The 19,844-nt window shown below is 38.9% G+C and overlaps 1 protein-coding gene across 1 annotated transcript in view; it reads right to left on the bottom strand.

The window, feature by feature from the left end:
• UBE2U (ubiquitin conjugating enzyme E2 U) overlaps positions 1 to 19,844 on the bottom strand; it is a 61,112-nt gene that overhangs the window by 30,536 nt on the left and 10,732 nt on the right. Inside the window, exons 4-6 of the mRNA XM_012767128.2 lie at positions 17,203 to 17,300; positions 8,377 to 8,497; positions 2,293 to 2,341 (exon numbers count right to left, since the gene is read on the bottom strand). Of these exons, the coding sequence (XP_012622582.2) occupies positions 2,293 to 2,341; positions 8,377 to 8,497; positions 17,203 to 17,300 (268 nt within the window). The remainder of the gene's footprint in view (positions 1 to 2,292; positions 2,342 to 8,376; positions 8,498 to 17,202; positions 17,301 to 19,844) is intronic.

The following is a 19,844-nucleotide window of genomic DNA, read 5'->3' as shown; positions in this document are numbered from 1 at the left end:
TGTGGGAAATGTTTCCTCCCATAGTTGCATGCTTTTGAATGTGCTGTTCCCTCCACCTACACTCCCCTGGCCCCTGGTCTACAGGTGAATTCCTACTCTGCCTTTAGAAATCACCTGGAGATCACCTGCTGAAAGCTGGTCTTTGTTGTTCCCTTCCAGCCCCCCGCCAAGCCTCAGTCTGATGTTTCTCCTCTGTGCTCCCCCACCGTCTTGATCTATCAGAGCACTTATTCTATTGTACCTGTGAAATACAACAATGAACAGGCCCGGCCAATGAGACATTAGATTGAATTTAAAAGAAGTGGTTTCAGAAATAGATGACTTGGTGAAAAAGGGAAGGCCTCTAAAAGAAGCCTAGAAAAAATAAACACCACAGGGGAAGAAGTTTCTGTTCAATGTGACTCATTTTAAATATGATTCAAACTGACCTTAGCATTCCTCCCTTGGCTATGATCCTGATATTTACCCTGTGGCCTTTCCAGCTACATACGCTGGTGTAAGATGCTCCCTACATTGGTCCTGCAGACCAAAAGTCAGGCTTACTCTCTGTACTGTCTCCCCTTCAGAGGGGAGCTTCCAATCCTAAAGTATCGATTTTGAGAGGTTAGGGATCATGTATTATTCGGGTGTGTATCCCCAACACTGGGACAGAGTGCTGGGCCTAGAGTATATGCTCAGTGGATGCATTTTAAATACATGAATAAGTAACTGTTCTCACAGGAGCTGAATACCTGTGCCATAACCTGGAAGTGGTATCCTATAGACCATGTACAAATATCCCAGAGGACTAGCACAAGTCCATCACCTTTAATTACTGAATATCAATTTGATTCCCCTGACTATATCCTACCCAATAGACTGGACTCTGCCTGAGTTTTGTTATGTGTTTTGGAAACAGGGTTTCAATTGCCTGCCTATGCCTCTGGAGTACATTTCTACAGCGAGGTAATTCTTCTAGCTCATGAGTTAATGCAAAGTTCTAAGCATATGGTGCTAGACTGATACAATGCTATGAGCAGCAACTCTCTTTGAATAATTTCTGCAAGAACTAATTGTGAATGCGTTATTTAAAAACTAAAAACTAAACATAACTGAGCTCTATTTCAGAACAAATGTACCAGAGGCCAACATTAGAATTCACAGATACATAACAAATTACAGCCTTATATACACCAGGAGTGTAAATATCATTGAAATCCAGACTGCATTGTTTCAATTTAATCCTACCTAAACGCTTCTCTAGAGAATTCAGGCTGGCACAAGGTGAACACCACAAATCAAACCTGATTCTGGCATCATTTATCCTTGGTTTAGTATAGAGGACCTGCTGAAACTGGGACCACAGGAGGTCTTCTGGTCTGTTTCTATTGCTTTATATTAGTAAATGCTGGCACAATATCTTTATACATGGCAAATAATTATACCACAATATAACTTTTTGATATTCTATAGACATTCATGTTTTACAGGTGATAAAATGGTATTTATGTATTGAACAACTATTTATCATATGCCTATTTTGTGCCAGGATAGTCATGTGCTTTCTACGACATTGACATGTTTAAGGGACAGCAATGTGCTGTATAGAATTGCAACCCAGGATACTATTAACTAGATTATGCTTATCTCCCCGTAATTTTTCAACATTGTTTCACAAACGGAAACCACTTAAGTTACTTAATTTTGACCAACCTTTTCTATAGGGCCAGTCAAGGAAATATGAGCTAAAGTGAGCACTACTTCAACATTAGTTAATTGGCTGTTTTCTACATCTGATTGACTATCAAAATAAAGCTGATGGCTCAAAAAACTAAATGCTGCAGAAGCATATTTGAGATTCTATTACTAGACTTACACCTTGTTCGAGTGTTCAAGGCTGAATTGATGCCACATTGTCAGGTTGTCTCCCAAAAGGCACAATGGCTCAGTCCTAACTCTCACCATTTTTCATTAGAACTTTATCTTCTAAATTGCTTGAATTTTTGTGATCTATAATAGTTTTTGCTCATTTTGTTGAAATACATTTTTTCTATTTCAAAAGTAAATAAAAATAAAAGAATAGACAAGTTCATATAGTTACATTTAATTTTAATTCAATAGTCTAGGAAGAATTCAATAATTTCCCATATTCTTTCAGAAAATAATATTTTTTAAAGATATTACAAGAGAAAAAGATATCTATTTCCTTTTCTAAGTTAAAAAAATTCAATTACAATGAAAAAGATAAATAGTTTAAATCAATAGTCCTTTTGGTAAATAAATTGACATAAAATTGCATAAAGAAAAACTCACCCAGTACCTTTTTGTGGTTCTTCTGGTAAATTTTGGCTGTCATCTTTCGCTGTAAAGGAGAATATAAAAGAATTCTGGTTTACTTGGAGGCTGAATATATAGCTTTATGTGCACTCTTTCCAAAGGCTCAATAAAATGGTAATAATAGAATAAAAATAAGGTATAAAACCTCAAGGAGAGTGAAAGAAAGATGACAAGAAAATTTTCCAAGATGGAAAGCAGATGTCAAGTGGTAACTGTCTTAGCAGGCCATAGAAATTGAAACCTAACTGCATGATGAGAGGATGCCAGTAAAAAAGCAAGTGGATTTGCACTACAGAACCTGGGAAACAATTCAGGAATTGAAGGTAGCTGATACCTCTGCAAGGAGGTCTGAGTGGTAGAGTACGGACACCAAAGCCTCATCCTGTGTGACCAGATGATCACCATTGCCCAGGCAGGAGGGAGGATGTTTAATCTCTAGAGAAACTGAGCCAGAGAGACTCAGGACTGGAAGATATTAGAAACAAAGCAGAATAGGAGTATGGTAAGGGACTGAAAAAGGAATAAATCATATTGAATAGACAAGATTCCTGACGATCTCCCTTTGTCCAGCTCTCAGAATGTAAGTTATCCCCCAACTCCAGCTCTCTCTTGGCATAAGATCGGAAGACTCGTCTCAGGAGAAACAGTTAAGCCTATAGAAATGGTCAGGTGCTCACCGAATAAACCTACAATGAAATAAAACTGTCAAGAAGCTCAGCCCGTATTCAGAACTTCCGAACTTTTTAAAAGACCATTCATTGTATGTCCATCATAGGAATGGACAAAAATCACTAACCATTTGAGCAAGACCAATATCATAAATGACAACAATCAAAATTTTAAAAAAGGAGAAAAATAGGAACAGAAGCACTTTTTTCCCCTGGAAATCTTCCAAAATACATAACAAAAAATAAAGAGATGGATAATGAGAGAAATTTTATTTTAAAAATTAGAGGATCAGATCAGTAGATCCTCTAATCCAAATCATAGCAGATCTATTATAGAAGAGACAACAGGGGAAATAGAAGGGAAAGAAATTATAAAAGAAGTCATATAAGAACATTTCTCAAAACTGAAAGATTCGAGTTTGAGATTTCAATAGTTTATCAAATGTCCTATGTAATGAGTTGGAGGGAACAAACAAAAACACAACATCAAGAAAGATTATCAAAAAATTACAGATCACTGGGAATAAAGAGAAGATTTTAAAAGCTTCCAGAAAGAAAGAATAAATCATATGTGAAGAATTGGACATCTGAATGAAATCAGATTTCTCAAGAGCAGCACTAGAAACTAGAAGGTAACAGGATCTTTACAAATTTGAAAAAAATTATTTGTAAGCTAAAATTTAACCAAATTATGAGCATATGAAAGTAGAATAATTATATTTTTAGGCATGTAGAGTCATAAAAGATTTACCTCCCATGTGCTAGGAAACTTCTAGAAGGTGCACTCCAACAAAATGAAGGAGTAAACCAACCACAAGGAAAATGAGGGATTGAGCAGGAGCCCCAACCCAGGCGGAAAACAAAAAGGTCATCCCAGCACGCCTACAGAACTGAAGGAGTGTGGAGTGGTATGGTGCCACAGGGGACAAAAACAATAAACAAGAAACAAAAAGCAAAAAACAAAAACAAAGGACTTACAATACTGATTGAATACCTGGGAGTTGTTTTACAACTTTGTCAGATAGTTTCGGGGAATTATAGAGGATAGAAACATATAAAACAAGGGAATGAAAAATCAGGCCATTTGTACAAAAAAGAAAATCATTCATCACTTACCTGTGACAAATATTTACAAAGTCATATTAATGTACCCAAACTATACCAGGAGGATGGGGGAGAGGAAATGTGGGTGGGAATAGCAGCATAAAAGCTGAATCTATGTATTTTTATAAAAAGAAGCCTATAAATAATATTTAAAAAACGGAAAACCTCAGGAATATTAGTATAGAAAAAGCTTAGAACTGTAGTGGTAAATGCCAGAAGCAACTGCTAAATGTGTTGGAAACCGCTGTTGCCTCTGGGGGCAGCACTCAGGGATAGACGATGTGGGCTTCTAAGGTCTGCTGTATTTCATTAAAAACCGTTTTCTGTTTGTCCTTTAAAGCTCTAAACATCTATTTATTTGGTGGAAAATAAATACTAAACATTTTTAGTTAAAACTAGCAACTTAGAGACTTGGCTAAAAAGTTACTGGACTATCTGATACGATGACAAACAGGAAAAAGGAGGTATGTAAACCCAGCAAATAGATCCACATGCTACCGTCCTGTTAAACTCAGGCTTTTTGTATCTCATGACATCTGTAAGTAGCAGGATATCTGTAACAATATTGTAATCATCAACAACAAAATTGGTTCTGAATAATGGTGTTAACGCTCATGCTCTTTAACAAGTAAGCGATACTACTAGACTAAATTTCTTTCCCCCTGACATACAGAAAGTATATTTCTTAGGGGAAGGAATATTCCTACACCTAGTCAAAAGAATATATTCACTCTAAAAAGAAAAGAAACAGAGATCTGAAATCCTATGGGATATCACCTGCTTCAATTACAGAGACAATTTTCTGTAAAATTGCTCTATTATTAGAGGATTAAAGAAAACAGTGAACTAATTGGGAGTTTGAATTGGAGAAGAATAAAGTGCTTATGACAACATTTTTCCTAACCACAAGCAGGGCAGGATGTATTTGCACAATTATCAGGTTTTTTAAAAGTATATAATATAAATTCCCCTAATATGCCCATAATTCCCTCTATTCTATTATTATGACTCGTCTGTCAGTTATTATATTATAATTTATTTAGATAAGTATCTGAAACTTATTAGGATAATCCTCCTTCATTTATCAAAAACTATAGGAATACACCTGGCTAAGAAAAAAATCATTACCTCTGGTTAGCTATCATTACTCAGTTTTACTATTTTTATGCTCTTGCATTTTCCTTCAAATAAAGATTTTTTAAATTAGATGAACCTTATGTTTTAAAACATCAAAACAAGCATGAAAAACAGAATACAAATATTATGTGACTATATTGTCATATAGAAATAAAAATTTACAAGGACAAACTGAGAAAGAAAGGCATATAGCTCCTCCCACGCTCATAACAAATTAGAAAGTAACTAGTAACACTCAGAATCTAGGAGGCAACAGTTGCTATGCATTGTGGACTTTCACACCTTCCTCCTCGGAGTTTTCACAAACTAACTGGAGAATAAGTCGGAATGTACTCGAAAAGTCCACTTATCCAACTCCTGACGCCAGGCAAAAAGATCTTTGACAATATCCCTGAAAAATGGGCATTTAACTCTACTAAATAAACATGCGTTATGAAAGAATACCTCTAGTAATGGGGAGTTTACTAACTGCCAACCTGGCCTGGTCCATTCTTTTAAGCAACTTGAATTGTTAAAAAATTCTTCCTCGTGTTTGGCTGAGGACCTGGTTGGACTTTACCATGAAGGATGGTGCAACTCTGGTGGCATTTGCTCCTAGGAAAAATCAGTTAGGCACCCAATGGATTATATAATCTATCGTTCCAACTGGTACACTGCAAGTGAAAGCGGTTGACTAGAAATAATCACACCGGGACCGCACCAGGCAGGCTGGGGTATGTAAGCATTCTAAGTAACGGGGACAGGGGCCAGGCCACGAGGAAAGGAGGCTGTCAGAATAACATGGCAAGGTCATCAGACCTCAAAATGGAGCTTGAGCTCAGAGCTTCGTGTCTTCTTGTCAATTCACCAAAGCAAAGATGTAGCTGTTCAGGTTAGACAGACATAACAGATGTTAGGAAAAAGTTTAGGTAATGAGAAGCATTTGCATGTCTGCATATCAAATACCAGGCTTAGGCTTAGGCTAACAAAATGAATTCCAGACAACTAATTACGGGGAAAAGAGTCCCCAGTACATGTAAGATACATTCTGACACAAGGCAGGGCCAATCCTGTGTATTCTGAGTTTCAGTGGCCACAAACCAGCAGGCCCGGGGAAGGTATGACTGACGTGTGGCTCCAATGTTAGTCCTACTTTAGTTTCCTGGAGCAACACAGAAGAAATCTCCTTTTCTACAGGAAGTCCCTTCAAATATTTGAAAACAGCTTTTACAACTGCCATTTATCTACTAGCTAAACATATTGGCAATGTGATGCCCCAAGTTGAGCATACTGGCACTCCAGATGAAGGCCCACCAAACCAGAGTAGGATAAAATACTCAGATTGTACAGCGAGAATTTGCCAGTGTATGAATACTATTTGCTTTTTCACTCATTTGCTGGGTGGTTTGGCAATTTGAGCGGCTTTTCTGTCAGGTGTGATGGCAAAGTTGGAGAACTGAAAGGAGTGAAAGGTGATGTCTACTTTCAGAGGACAAAAAAAAAAGGGCTGAGTCCTCTTCAGGTTTCCTCTCATCCTTTTCTCTCTGCCGGGCAACATCAACATCCTACAGAATCATTTGCTGCAGAATATTCTTTAGAACCAGCTTTAAAAATTATCATTCACCAGAATACGGACATAGCTTTGTTCTATAGAATATTTCTTTGTAATGATAGCACTGTAGTGCTCAATGAAAGGTTAAGTAATATGTGTCATTCGTCCATGCCACAGGTGTTTCCTGAGTACCGGCACTATTCTAAGTGCAGAGGACAGAGCAGTGAATGCCACAGTACTCTGGCAGGTCAGAAATGGGGTCAGCAGTACCACTCCTCTGTGTGCACATCAGCCTCAAAACTGCCAGGGATGTTTGAGGAGCTCTGAGGTAATCATGGCATGTTTGCAGATCCCAGGAAGATGCCTGGTCAGCAATCTTGATTTGCATCAGGCCCAAAGCCCTGTGAGGGAGGAACAATTGAACTTGGTCACAGGTGTGCCTTAAAGGACCGGGCGGTGGGGCTGTGTGTGGTCCTAGAGGGGAAATGGAAAGTCATGGAAACCTGAGAGAAAATCACCCTATGAGATCAAGGCCTGTTGACTGGAAGGTAAGGATACCAGCTGCTAAGCAAGGCTGCCATGTGCTAGTAGAAGGAGGGGCAGGACACAAAGGAAAGAGCTATGTCACTAAGGGTGCTGCTCTCACCGTGGGCAATGCCCTGGACACAAGGGGCCAACAGCACTGCTCTGCTAACTGGAGAGAGCATGGGAGCAATGGAGGCACAGGAGTTAAGACTCACAAAGAGGCTGCTGGCAGGAAGCCAAGGGTATCAGAAGAACCTTGGTTAACAAGGCAGAAAGCCTGAAGAACTTCAGGCACCATTTCCACATGGCCTCTTCGAAGGAATACCTGGGGAGGGACCTCTCCCGAAAAAATGTTGATGTTTTGCTAATTAAAAAGAAAAGAGATGCAAATCAGTAAGATTGGGGGTACCATAGGTGAGCTCTGGGAAGTATTCTTCACAGATTGAATAGTTAAAATTAGATGTCATATCTTTATGATGGATACACTGGTTTTAATTGGCCCCATCCATCCACATGACCATGACAATGGTGATCCAGCACCTCTTGTATTATCCTGGATAGAGCTGGAGCCCATTCTACTAAGTGAACTATCACAAGAATGGAAAAACAAGCACCACATGTACTCACCATCAAATTGGTATTAATTGATCAACACTTACATGCACATATAGTAGTAACATTCATCAGGTGTCGGGAAGGAAGGAGGGGAGGAGGGGATGGGTATATTCACACCTAATGGGTGCAGTGTGCACCGTCTGGGTGATGGGCACGCCAGAAGCCCTGACTCGGGTGGGGCAAAGGCAATATACGTATTTGCCTAAACATTTGTACCCCCGTAATATGCTGAAATAAAATATAAATGAATAAAAGATATTTAGTTTAAGATCTTTGGTAATCTTAAAAAAGGACCACACTGATTGGTTTAACAAAGAGTTATAGTAGGAGAGATCTTAGTACCATTTTGTTACTGAAAATGGATACAGAAAATATTCAAATATTCCCTTATGCAACAATTATTTGCTGGATCATTTATTTGCTATAAATGTTTAATGTATTATTGATAATTGCCAAATAAAATAAGCAGGCACTTCTTACATTGGGATGGCTCTTTGAAAAGTTTTAGAGTTATTGTTCTGTACAGAGATTTATCCTTCATTAGTATTTGGGCTGCTTCGAAATTCACTGGATTTTCTGGCACTGGATTGGAAAGCATAACCTACAGGAAAACAAATACAACATATAGTTTTTAAAGTAAACTTTTTTCTTAGAGCAAAAAGGCAAATCAATATATACAACTATCAACAAACATTTATGAAATGTTTACTATGTATGGACCTGGAGATAGATAAAGATAATATGGAGACATAGTCTCTATTCTCAAGAAACTCTTGCTCTATCTGGTTTTTTGTTTGTTTGAGACACAGTCTCACCCTGTCACTCTGGCTAGAGTGGCATCATCATAGCTTACTGCCACTTCAAACTCCTGTGCTCAAGCCATCCTCCTGCCTTAGCCTCCCGAGTAGCTGGAACTACAGGCATTCACCACCATGCCCAGCGAATTTTTCTATTTTTTATAATTTCTGCTTTTTGTAGAGACAGGGTCTTGCTCTTACTCAGGCTGGTCTCGAATTCCTGGCCTCAGGCAATCCTCCTGCTTCGGCCTCCCAAAGTGCCAGAATTATAGGCATGAGCCACCTCACCTGGCCCTATCATGTTTTTATACTGTGCTTTCATAGCCAGACATTAGGATCAAAGAAAGTTACAAGTTCCTTCCTGTAACTTATTCTTTCCTACTATATAAATTTAAATTGCATTTATACGTAAAAGGAATTAAACATTAGAAAATATTGAAACATTTCCATTTCATAGGTTTAAGAAATAAAACTTTTCATTTTAACCTGTGACCACAATTAGATCATGGATAAACAAAAACATGTACCGTGGTGTGCACATACTTCAATAACCCGCCAGATCATTGAATGATTAATTTGGGATCTGTAGAACTTGTCTATTGATGCCGTAACTAATTACCACAAATTTAGCAGCTTAAAAAAGCACAAATTTATTATCTCACATTTCTTTAGGTGGAAAGTTCAGTATGGATAGACTGGTTTCTCTTCCAGATTGAACAAGACTGAAATCAAGGTGTCAGCTGGTTGGGCTCTTATCAAAAGGCTCTGGGAGGAATCTAAGTCCAAGCTCATTCAGGTGGTTGGCTGAATTGAGTTCCTTGCGATTGTAGGACTGAGGTCCCTTTTTATTTGCTGGCTGTTAGCTGGTGGCTACCCTTAGCTCCAAGAGGCCTCCCTTCAGTCCTTGCACTTGGATCCCTAGATCCCAGAGCCAGAAATGGTATGACAAAGTCTCCTTATGCCTGGAATCTCTCTGATGTCACCTTCTGCCATATCCCTTTTTCCATCCACTGCTTCTATGCTCTGGCTGGCTCTCCCACCTTCCCCTTGTTTTGTAGGGGCTCATGTGATGACTGTCGGCCCACCTACACAATCCAGGATAACTTTCCTATTTTAAGGACAGCTGATGACTAACCATGATTCCATGTGATGTCCTTTCACAATAGTGCCTAGATGAGTGTTTGAATAGCTGGAGGATGGGAGTTTTGAGGGGGCCATCTTTAAGACTATGGCAGTATCTGTGTATCTGTGCATCTGGGCAAGACAAGTGACCAGTAGTAACTCAAACTTATAGTTCTGCTAGACCATGATCTTGTTTATCTGGCACTTCAAAATTAATATTATTCTAAACAGTAAATATTTATTCAATAATTCAGTATTTTGAATATTATGTTACAACATACAAACTATATAATAAAATATGGTAAAAATATTAAAAAGCTAAGTGTAGATGCAGGTCAAATTGGCTAATTAAGGCTTGTAAGAATACTGGAAATAATGTCAATCTCTCACTAAGGAAAGTAATCATCTGAAATCTGATATTTCAAAAGCAACAAGAATTTTCTGCTGTTACTTGACTTTTCCTATTTGAAAAACACATTGGGCTATATTTCCAAGAATATTATAATTGCTTAAGTAAGGATTGCTTTATTGTGGGTTGCACTACACCTTTCAAAGTGTGTGGGAAGCAGAAGTAATATATCTTTGCGAGTAAGCTTTTGGTCTTTGGCTGGAGAGATAATTTTACTCAAAGAGGCACATCTAGTAAAGTTTATTCAAAAGTCTTCTCATTAACCACTGTGCCTAAGACCTATTTATATAATGTGTACACAAACTATAATATTAAGTATATTCAGTGATTTTAAAGAACTGGAACATAAGGTATGTTTTAAAATGTCAAAATCAGACATCCTGCTAAAATAGTAAAAAATAAAAGTAAAACTTTTAAATTAGTCATGTGGTAGTATGAAATAACATAAAAAGCTCTCCAGGGGATAAATTCAAAAAGCTTCAGTAAAAACTGCACCAGTAGATACATTTTACAATATCCAATTAATTAAAGCCCATGAATTTGGAACACATTCTATGGATGGATGTTGATATTTACCTTTGCATTATATATGGAAGTACAAGTTTTCAAATAAATTAAGATTATGAAAATTTTAGGTGGAAATGGTAGGTTTATTTAGACTTCAAAATATTTTATATATTTCAAGTACCATCCCCTTGGAAATGTGCCTCATTTGTTATTCAAAAATAAGTACTCAGTGATTATGGTCTAAACTTGTATTATCCATCAGAGTAGACACTAGTCACAAGTGGCTATTACATTTAGATTTAAAATAATTAAAATTAAAAACTCAGCTCCTCAGTCACACTAGGCACGTTTCAAGTGCTCAGTAGCCGCATGTGACTAATGGCTTCTGTATGGGACAGTGTAGATATTGGACATTTCCATTAGTGTAGACAGTTCTATTGGGCAGCACTGACTTTCAAAGGACTAATGAATAAGCATTAAAATAGTGATTGTAACCATATGGAAATCACCTGAAATAAAACAAGTGAAAAAGAAACAGGCTACATAACTCATATACAGTCCTGCGCCACATAACGTTTTGGTCAAAGGACCACATATGTGATAGTGGTCCCATAAGATTATAATACTGTATTTTTACTGTACCTTTTCTGTATTTAGCTATGTTTAGATACACAAATACTTACCATTGTGTTACAGTGATCTATTCAGCCCAGGAACATGCTGTACAGATTTGTAGCCTGGGAGCAATAGGCTATACTATCTAGCTTTGTGTAAGTACATGCTATAATCTTCATAAATGACAAAATTGCCTAATGAAGTATTTCCCAGAACATATCCCCATTGTTAAATAACACATGGCTGTATACGTACCATAATTGCAACGATGCGAAAATTAAGGTTCTTCCATTCATTCATTTTATTTAGTACCTATGAAATGTCAGCATTGTCTTGGGTACGTGCTGAGAAATCAAAGATGAATTAGACCTTTTTCCTGATTTGGGGGAGCTTATAGTTTAATAGGGGAAGACAGATAAGGAAACAGTATTTGCATCACAGTATTACAGTGTTCTAACAGAAACCTGTGTAAGGTATTGTTGATGTGTGGCAAATCGAAGTCATCAATTCTACCTTGGAAAAGAAATTAGAAAAGGTATCGTAGAGGAAGAATTGTTTGATCTGACTCATACAATGTGAATAGCTGCTTGTTGGACAGATTGAGAAAGAGGGGAGGAGAAAATAGGCTGTCAGATGGGAAACTTGACTGAGCATTTTTTAAGGTCCAAGACTTGTTTGAGTTTGTAACTTTAGGCTTTAGAATTCTATAAATGCTCCTGGACCTCAATTGAACCAAGCAATGTGAGTGCAGAAAAGCATGAAGATAGATAGGAGTGGGATTGCATGGCGTGTTTAGGATGAGCCTGAAGTCCAGGTTTGAGGAGTAGATCATTTACCATGCAACAAAATTTGGGCTTAAGCTTGTAGAGAATGTGGAAGCCACTGGAAGATTTTCAATAGGAACACAGGAAAAAAGATCAGAAAGAAATGCTAATAACAGTAGAGTTAGAGGTTTTATTTACGATTATCAGTGATTTTCTTTTCCTTTCCATTGCCTTAAAAATCTTCTGTAATATAGGCATATTTGTTTTATTAGTGTATTTGAAAAATAAAAAGACAAACAACTGGCTTTCCATGATATATCTGGCAACACACTGCTGTCACTTTCTGTTTAAAAGGAAGAATAATATTAACTAACTACAGATTGAGCATCCAAAATTTGAAAATCAGGAACCTGAAATGCTCTAATATCCGAAACTTTTTGAGCCCAAAATGAAGCTCAAAGTAAATGCTCATTAGAGCATTTTAGGTTGCAGATTCTCAGATTTGAGATGCTCAAGCAGTAAGTATATATAATGCAATTATTCTAAAATTCCAAAAAAATCTGAAACACTTCTGGTCCCAAGCATGTAGGATAAGGGATACATGACCTGTATTAACTATTGAATTCTTTTCTTGGATCATGCACAGTTCTAAGTACTTTACATGCATTAATTAATTTCATCCTCACAAGTCACATGAGGTAGCTCTTAATAACAGTTCTATTTTACTGATGAAGAAATTGAGATATTGAGAAGTGAAAAAACTTGTCCAATGGTAAAAAGTATCATGTGGCAGAACCAGAATGTGAAGCCAAGCAATCTAATCCCGTGGCTTCAAATTTTTCCTTTATTAAATTATTCTGTAATTCAAAATTTTAACCAGTTCATTCTGGTTTGCCCTCACTCGTTACACTTTGGAATCATTCAGTTTTATTATTCTTAGAGAAGACCCTAGTTTAGGTGAAAGAGATAAGAATATGTCTCACTTCTATTCAACATAGTGCTGGAAGTCCTAGCAAGAGCAATCAGACAAGAGAAGGAAATCAAGGGAATCCAAATCAAGGGTATCCAGAAGAGGTCAAACTATTGCTCTTTGCTGACGATATGATCTTATATCTAGAAAACCCCAAAGATTCTGCCATGAGACTACTGGAATTGATAAATTCAGCAAAGTCTCAGGTTACAAAATCAATGTGCAAAATCAATAGCATTCCTATATGCCAACAACAGTCAAACTGAGAACCAAATCAAAGACGCAATACCCTTTACAGTAGCAACAAAGAAAGTAAAATACCTAGGAATACATTTAACTAAAGAGGTAAAAGACCTCTATGGGGAGAACTATGAAACACTGAGGAAGGAATAACAGAGGACGTAAACAGGTGGAAAACCACACCATGCTCATGGGTTGGCAGAATCAACATTGCTAAAATGTCTATGCTCTCTGGGAGGCTGAGGTAGAAGGATCATTTGAGCTCAGGAGTTCGAGGCCAGCCTGAGCAAGAGCAAGACCCTGTCTCTACTAAAAATAGAAAGAAATTAGCTGGACAACTAAAAATATATAAAAAAATTTAGCCAGGCATGGTGGCACATGCGTATAGTCCCAACTACTGGGGAGGATGAGGCAGGAAGATCATTTGAGCCCAGGAATTTAAGGTTGCTGCGAGTTAGGCTGATGCCATGGCACTCTGACCTGGGCAACAGTGAGACACTGTCTCAAAAAAAAAAAAAAAAAAAAAAGTCTATGCTACCCAAAGTGAACTACAGATTAAATGCAATCCCTATTAAAATACTAACATCATTTTTCACAGATCTAGAAAAAATAATTCTATGCTTTGTATAGAACCTGAGAAGACCCTGTATAGCAAAAGCAAACTTAAGCAAAAATAACAAATTGGGAGGCATCCATTTACCAGACGTCAAGCTATACTACAAGGCTATAGTAACTAAAATATCATAGTAATGGCACAAGAACAGAGACACAGACCAGTGGAACAGACCTGAGAACCCAGATATAAAACCATCCTCATATACCCATCTAATCTTTGACAAAGCAGATAAAAACATACACTGGAGAAAAGAATCCTTATTCAGTAAATGGTGCTGGGAAAACTGGATAGCCATATGTAGAAGACTGAAACAGGATCTGCAACTTTCACCTCTCACAAAAATCAACTGATGGTGGATAACAGACTTAAACCTAAGGCATGAAACGATAAGAATTCTAGAAGAAAATGTTGGAAAAATTCTTATAGACATTGGTCTAGGCAAAGAATTTATGAAGAAGACCCCAAAGGCAATCACAGCAACAACAAAAAATAAGTGGGACCTGGTCAAATTAAAAATCTTCTGCACAGCCAGGAAAACTATCACAAGATCAAATAGACAACCTACAGAATGGGAGAAACTATTCACATGCTACACATCTGATAAAGGGCTGATAACTAGAATCTATTCAGAACCCAGGAAAATCAGCAAGAAAAAAAATCAAACAACCCTATCGAAAAGTGAGCAAAGGACATGAACAGAAACTTTTCAAAAGAAGACAGAATAATGGCTAACAAACATATGAAAAAATGCTCAACATCTCTAATTATCAGGGAAATGCAAATCAAAACCACAATGAGATATCACTTAACTCCAGTGAGAATGGCCTTTATCAGAAAGTTCCAAAACATTAAATGTTGGCGTGGATGAAGAGAGATAGGAACAGTCAGTCATACATTACTGGTGGGACTGCAAATTAGTACAACCTTTATGGAAAGTAATATGGAGATACCTCAAAGAGCTACAAGTAGAACTACCATTTAATACAGTAATCCCATCACTGGGCATCTACCCAAAGGAACAAAAGACATTTTATAAAAAAGACATCTGCACTCCAATGTTTATAGCAGCACAATTCACAATCGCAAAGATGTGGAAACAATTGAAATGCCCATCAATACATGAGTGGATTAATAAAATGTGGTATATGTATGCCAGGGAGTTCTCCTCAGCCACAAAAAACATGGTGATCTAGCACCTCTTGTATTATCGTGGATGGAACTGGGAGCCCATTCTACTAAGTGAAATATCACAAAAATGGAAAAACAAACACCACATGTACTCACCATCAAATTGGTATTAACTGACCAACATTTAAGTGTACATACAGTAGTAACATTCATCAGGTGTCGGGCAGATGGGGGGAAGAGGATGGGTATATTCACACCTAAAGGGTGCAGTGCACACTGTCTGGGGGATGGACATGCTTGAAGCCCTAACTCAGGTGGGGCAAAGGAAATATATGTAACCTAAACATTTGTACCCCCATAATATGTTGAAATAAAAATAAATAAATAAATAATAAATACATGCCCCCCCAAAAGAGTGTGTCTCCGTTTGAAGGAATCCAAAAGATCAACCTCGGATATCTGCATATCACACTCACTTCCTTAAAGTTTTTGCTCAAATGCCTTTTTCCCAGCATACAGCCTCACACAGGTAGATGCTTAATATATATGGGTAGAATCAATGAATAAATTGAACGTTGAATCTTTAAAAAAGAAATACATTTTACTCAATATACTAAGATGACTACCTAGAAAATTAACTATTACTTTATTTTCAAAAATAAGAAATGGGGAAAATAAAATTTGTATGTTGAGAAAATTCAACTAAGCCAGAATACTTTATTCTCTAAGTATTCCAGATAATCAGTATTTAATAGTTTATCTCCAGATATTAATATTATTAATGATAGCAACTGCATTCCCTGATATGCAAATATGTTACCCTGACAACTGGTAATTGATGTCTGTGATATTAAAACCTGTATGAATCTAACCATATGGCTGGTGTTCATTGGGATACATCAGTCTCCTGAGCACCCCACTGTGTTATATCTGATCCTTTTATATAAAACTATAAACTATACCTTAGTCTCTGTGTATTCTTTTACTTCTCTCTATCTCCTATCAATTTCCTTATCCTCTGTGGCAACCCCTATCTTAGGGACTTGGCTCCGCGGGGAGAAGTAGCTGATCTCCTTGCAGGCCTGCCTCAAATACTCTCCCCCGCAGATAGAATATTACTGAGCCAATCTAAGTGGTCAAAGTAAGTGCCACTGAAATAATGTATTTTAGCATCAGAGGAGAAAGGAAGGTTTATAAGGGTCAGCAATAACACAACACTGAGGCATGCCTCTAAGGACCATGGGTTAAGGTGGCATTTGGGAAGCGGGCATCCATCTGAGGAGAGGAGAAAATCCCTGGTTTAATTGTTCACGGGACTTGATGTGAATACTTAAAAGAGAGAAAGTATCTAGCACTATCAGAAACAAAGGATAAAGCTTTAAGTTGTAGTCATTTGATTCACGCTCTAAGGAAGGCAAGGTCCATGAATAAGGGAAGACCTAAAAGGCCTGTTCAATATTAAGAACTGAAGTTAGGAGCCAAAAGAAAATTTAAAACTCGGCCAGGTGTGGTGGCTCATGCCTGTAATCCTAGCACTCTGGGAGGCCAAGGCGGGCAGATCGCTCAAGGTCAAGAGTTTGAAACCAGCCTGAGCGAGAAGCCCCCCCCCCCCCCCCCCCCCCCCCGTCTCTACCAAAAATAGAAAGAAATTAATTGGTCAGCTAATATATATAGAAAAAATTAGCCAGGCATGGTGGCACATGCCTGTAGTCCCAGCTACTCGGGAGGCTGAGGCAGCAGGATTGCTTGAGCCCAGGAGATTGAGGTTGCTGTGAGCTAGGCTGACGCCACGGCACTCACTCTAGCCTGGGCAATAAAGTGAAACTCTGTCTCAAAAAAAAAAAAAAAAATCTAAAACTCTATTTTTAGAACTGAAAATATCTGAACAATTCATTTATTCTTTTATAAAATATGTACTCTTTGGTCGTAAGGGGCTTTACTATCAATTTTACTTTAAGATAACAGTTTTTATAACTTATATTCTACTTCATAGCCTTGACATAGAAGTGTTGACTTAAATAAGCCTGCTAAAATCTTTTAAACATTAAAATTTGCATTGTATGTTTTAATCCTTATATTTTGAATAACTGGGATAATTAAATATATTAAAGACAACATTATATTAAATTTGTTCTTACCTGTAGGGCAAGTAAGATGCTGCTCAATGTATACCTTTCATTCCATTTGTTGGGGTTGTCCAAAAAATCGATACAGGGCCGACCAGTCTGTGGGTTTACTGTATTAAAATAATATATTAATATTGATGTATATATAATAAAATCATTATTTAAAACTTATGAACATTAACATGAAAAGCCAGGAAAATTATTTGCATCTACTCTTCCTTTCTTCTATTTCTTCTCTTTGTAATAAGAAACATGATGCCGGTTCCTTGTTCCCACCCACATTGTGTTAGCTGGATACCTGGGTGCCCATTCTGTTTTTCCTAGCCTGCACTATAGCAAGATGTGGCCTTGTGACTAAGTTTTAATCAGGGGCTATAAGCATAAGTATCGAACTTCTGGATCTTTTATTTAAGGAAGGTATTTTGCCCTACTCTTTTTCTCTTTCTCCTTCCCACTGGCTGGAAATGGTGACAAACAGAGTAAATGCCTTAGACCCAGAAATGGAATCCTCACATTGAGGATGGACAGAAATTCCTTCCAACGTTGGTCTGTTATACTAAGGTTGGAAAGATATACAGAAGCTTGGCCTATGCCCTAACACAGTTCATTAATTAATTTAGTGTTTGAAAAAAAAGAATGGAGTTAAATATGAAAAATAAAACTATAAAATGACTAAAAGAAAATTTAAAAGACTATTTGATTTTGTTTTGGGGAAGGATCATGGAAACTGAAAGACAACTGCAAAAACCTCAATAATAGGTCTGACTGTCTAAAAATTTTAAAATCCTAGACATTAAAAAAAGGTATAAACAAAATTTAAAATTAATGACGAATTAGGTGAAATATTTATATCTAGGACAATGTGATAACATTTTACTTATGTCAGACAAGTCACAAACTAGGAAATACAATCAACGAATGTGAAAAAATGTTTACTTCACAAGTATTCAAAGAACTGCTCATTAAAATAATAACAAGTTTCTTATCAAATCAGCAAAAAATTTCCCTACAGTTCAATGTTCAAAATTGGAAGGTGCTATAACGAGAGAGAACATTATATACACTTTCTGGTGGGAATGTAAATACTACCAAATGCAATTTGGCTTTATATATCTAATGACTTAAATCTGTACATAGTCATCTTTTGGGGTTTGGGAGCTAGTAAATAACCCTCCTTTCTTTTCACATTCATATATAGTTATGAAATAGACCAAGGCGTTAAAAGATGGAAGTAAAGAGGGGCGGAGCAAGATGGCGGACGAATAACACCGCCAGACAGAGGGTCTCTACAGAAAAGACCAATTCTAGCAGAAACTAGAGGAAAGAAGCAAGAAGACGAGCATACAGCGGACAAGGGCCGGAAGGAGGGGTACCTGAGACCCCGGGAGACTCCACGGGAGGAGGCTGCGGAGGAGAACTGGAGGCTGAGACCACCGGAGCAGCCCGGAGACCAGCGGCAAGGGTAGGTGGAATTGCTGTTTCCCCTCCCCTGCATTCGGGACTGCTGGCGGGCTCCCCAGTGGGTGGAGAGACCTGCGGACACCAGCCCAGAGACTGCCGCCGCTTGCCAACGGTGAGCCTGTAGCAGACGTGGCACCAGGTTCCCAACTTCCTCCGGGCACCTCCGTGTGCACGGACCCAAGCCGCGCGGCAGGCGCCATATTGCCTCCTCCCCCCCTCCGCCGACCCTACCCGCGGCTGCCCAGAGAGACAATACAGCCACCAGCCGGAGGCACCTCCAGGGAACGGGACCTTCCCGTTTGGGACCCCGCCCGCCCTCCCAGGTGCTGCTGGCACCGTGTTCCCAGGAAAACGGTGCCGACTCAGAGGCTGAGAGACATAGATCCAGCTTGGGCTCCCTGTGGGTGAATTAGGACCGGAAATCCTCTCCCTGGTGGGAATACAGTTTGAACTCTGGGACCCAGAGGTCGGACCTGCAGACCAAATCCCCTGCACCGAGGGCTAGCATTGCCCCGGGCACAGAAGGATTATACGCGAACAGCCTACTGAGGGCTGTGTGCCTCCAGGGGCGGATCGGTGTCCTAGAGGGCAACCCTCCTCCCAGGAGGAGGCCGTGCGCCCAACCCAGGTGGCGTTCCTGTGCAGGGAACCTCCCCGCCGGCACCACAGTCCGGGGAGGCCTGGTGGCTTGTGGTCTGGCCTGCTGGCAGAGGCCCAGGAGTAGCTGCAGAGTTGGGGAGGGTGGAAAGAAGCGAGGCCTGCTGCAGACTGCGGGTCTCAGACAGCCCCACCCCCACCTCCAGACTTTCTGGCTGAGCGGGACCATTCCAGCCCTGCCCTGACAGCTTTCCCTGTAAGCTGAGAACAGAACTTTGACCCCTGCTAACGGCCTGAGGGCAGGCTTACCCAACCCAGCTCCGCCCAGAATGAGAGCTGATAACAGGACTCAAAATCAACACCATAGCCTGTTCCTCCAAGCAAACGCCACCTACTGACAGGGGCGGCATCTTGCACAGCCTTTCCACGGCATCCACTGACTCAATATACAGGGAGTGGTCCAATTTCACCCACAGGCACCACCTAACGCCTCAGAAACTAAACAAGGTGTGTGAATACCCAAACAATAACCTAAGGAAAGAAACAACAACTGATCGACATGGGAAGAAGTCAGCGAAAGAACTCAGGAAATATGA

This window comes from Microcebus murinus, chromosome 2 (assembly GCF_040939455.1).
Source record: "Microcebus murinus isolate Inina chromosome 2, M.murinus_Inina_mat1.0, whole genome shotgun sequence".
In the NCBI taxonomy this organism is placed as follows: Eukaryota; Metazoa; Chordata; class Mammalia; order Primates; family Cheirogaleidae; genus Microcebus; species Microcebus murinus.
The sequence above is the reverse complement of the archived record's forward strand: the minus strand, read 5'-3'. Positions and strand labels throughout refer to the sequence as shown.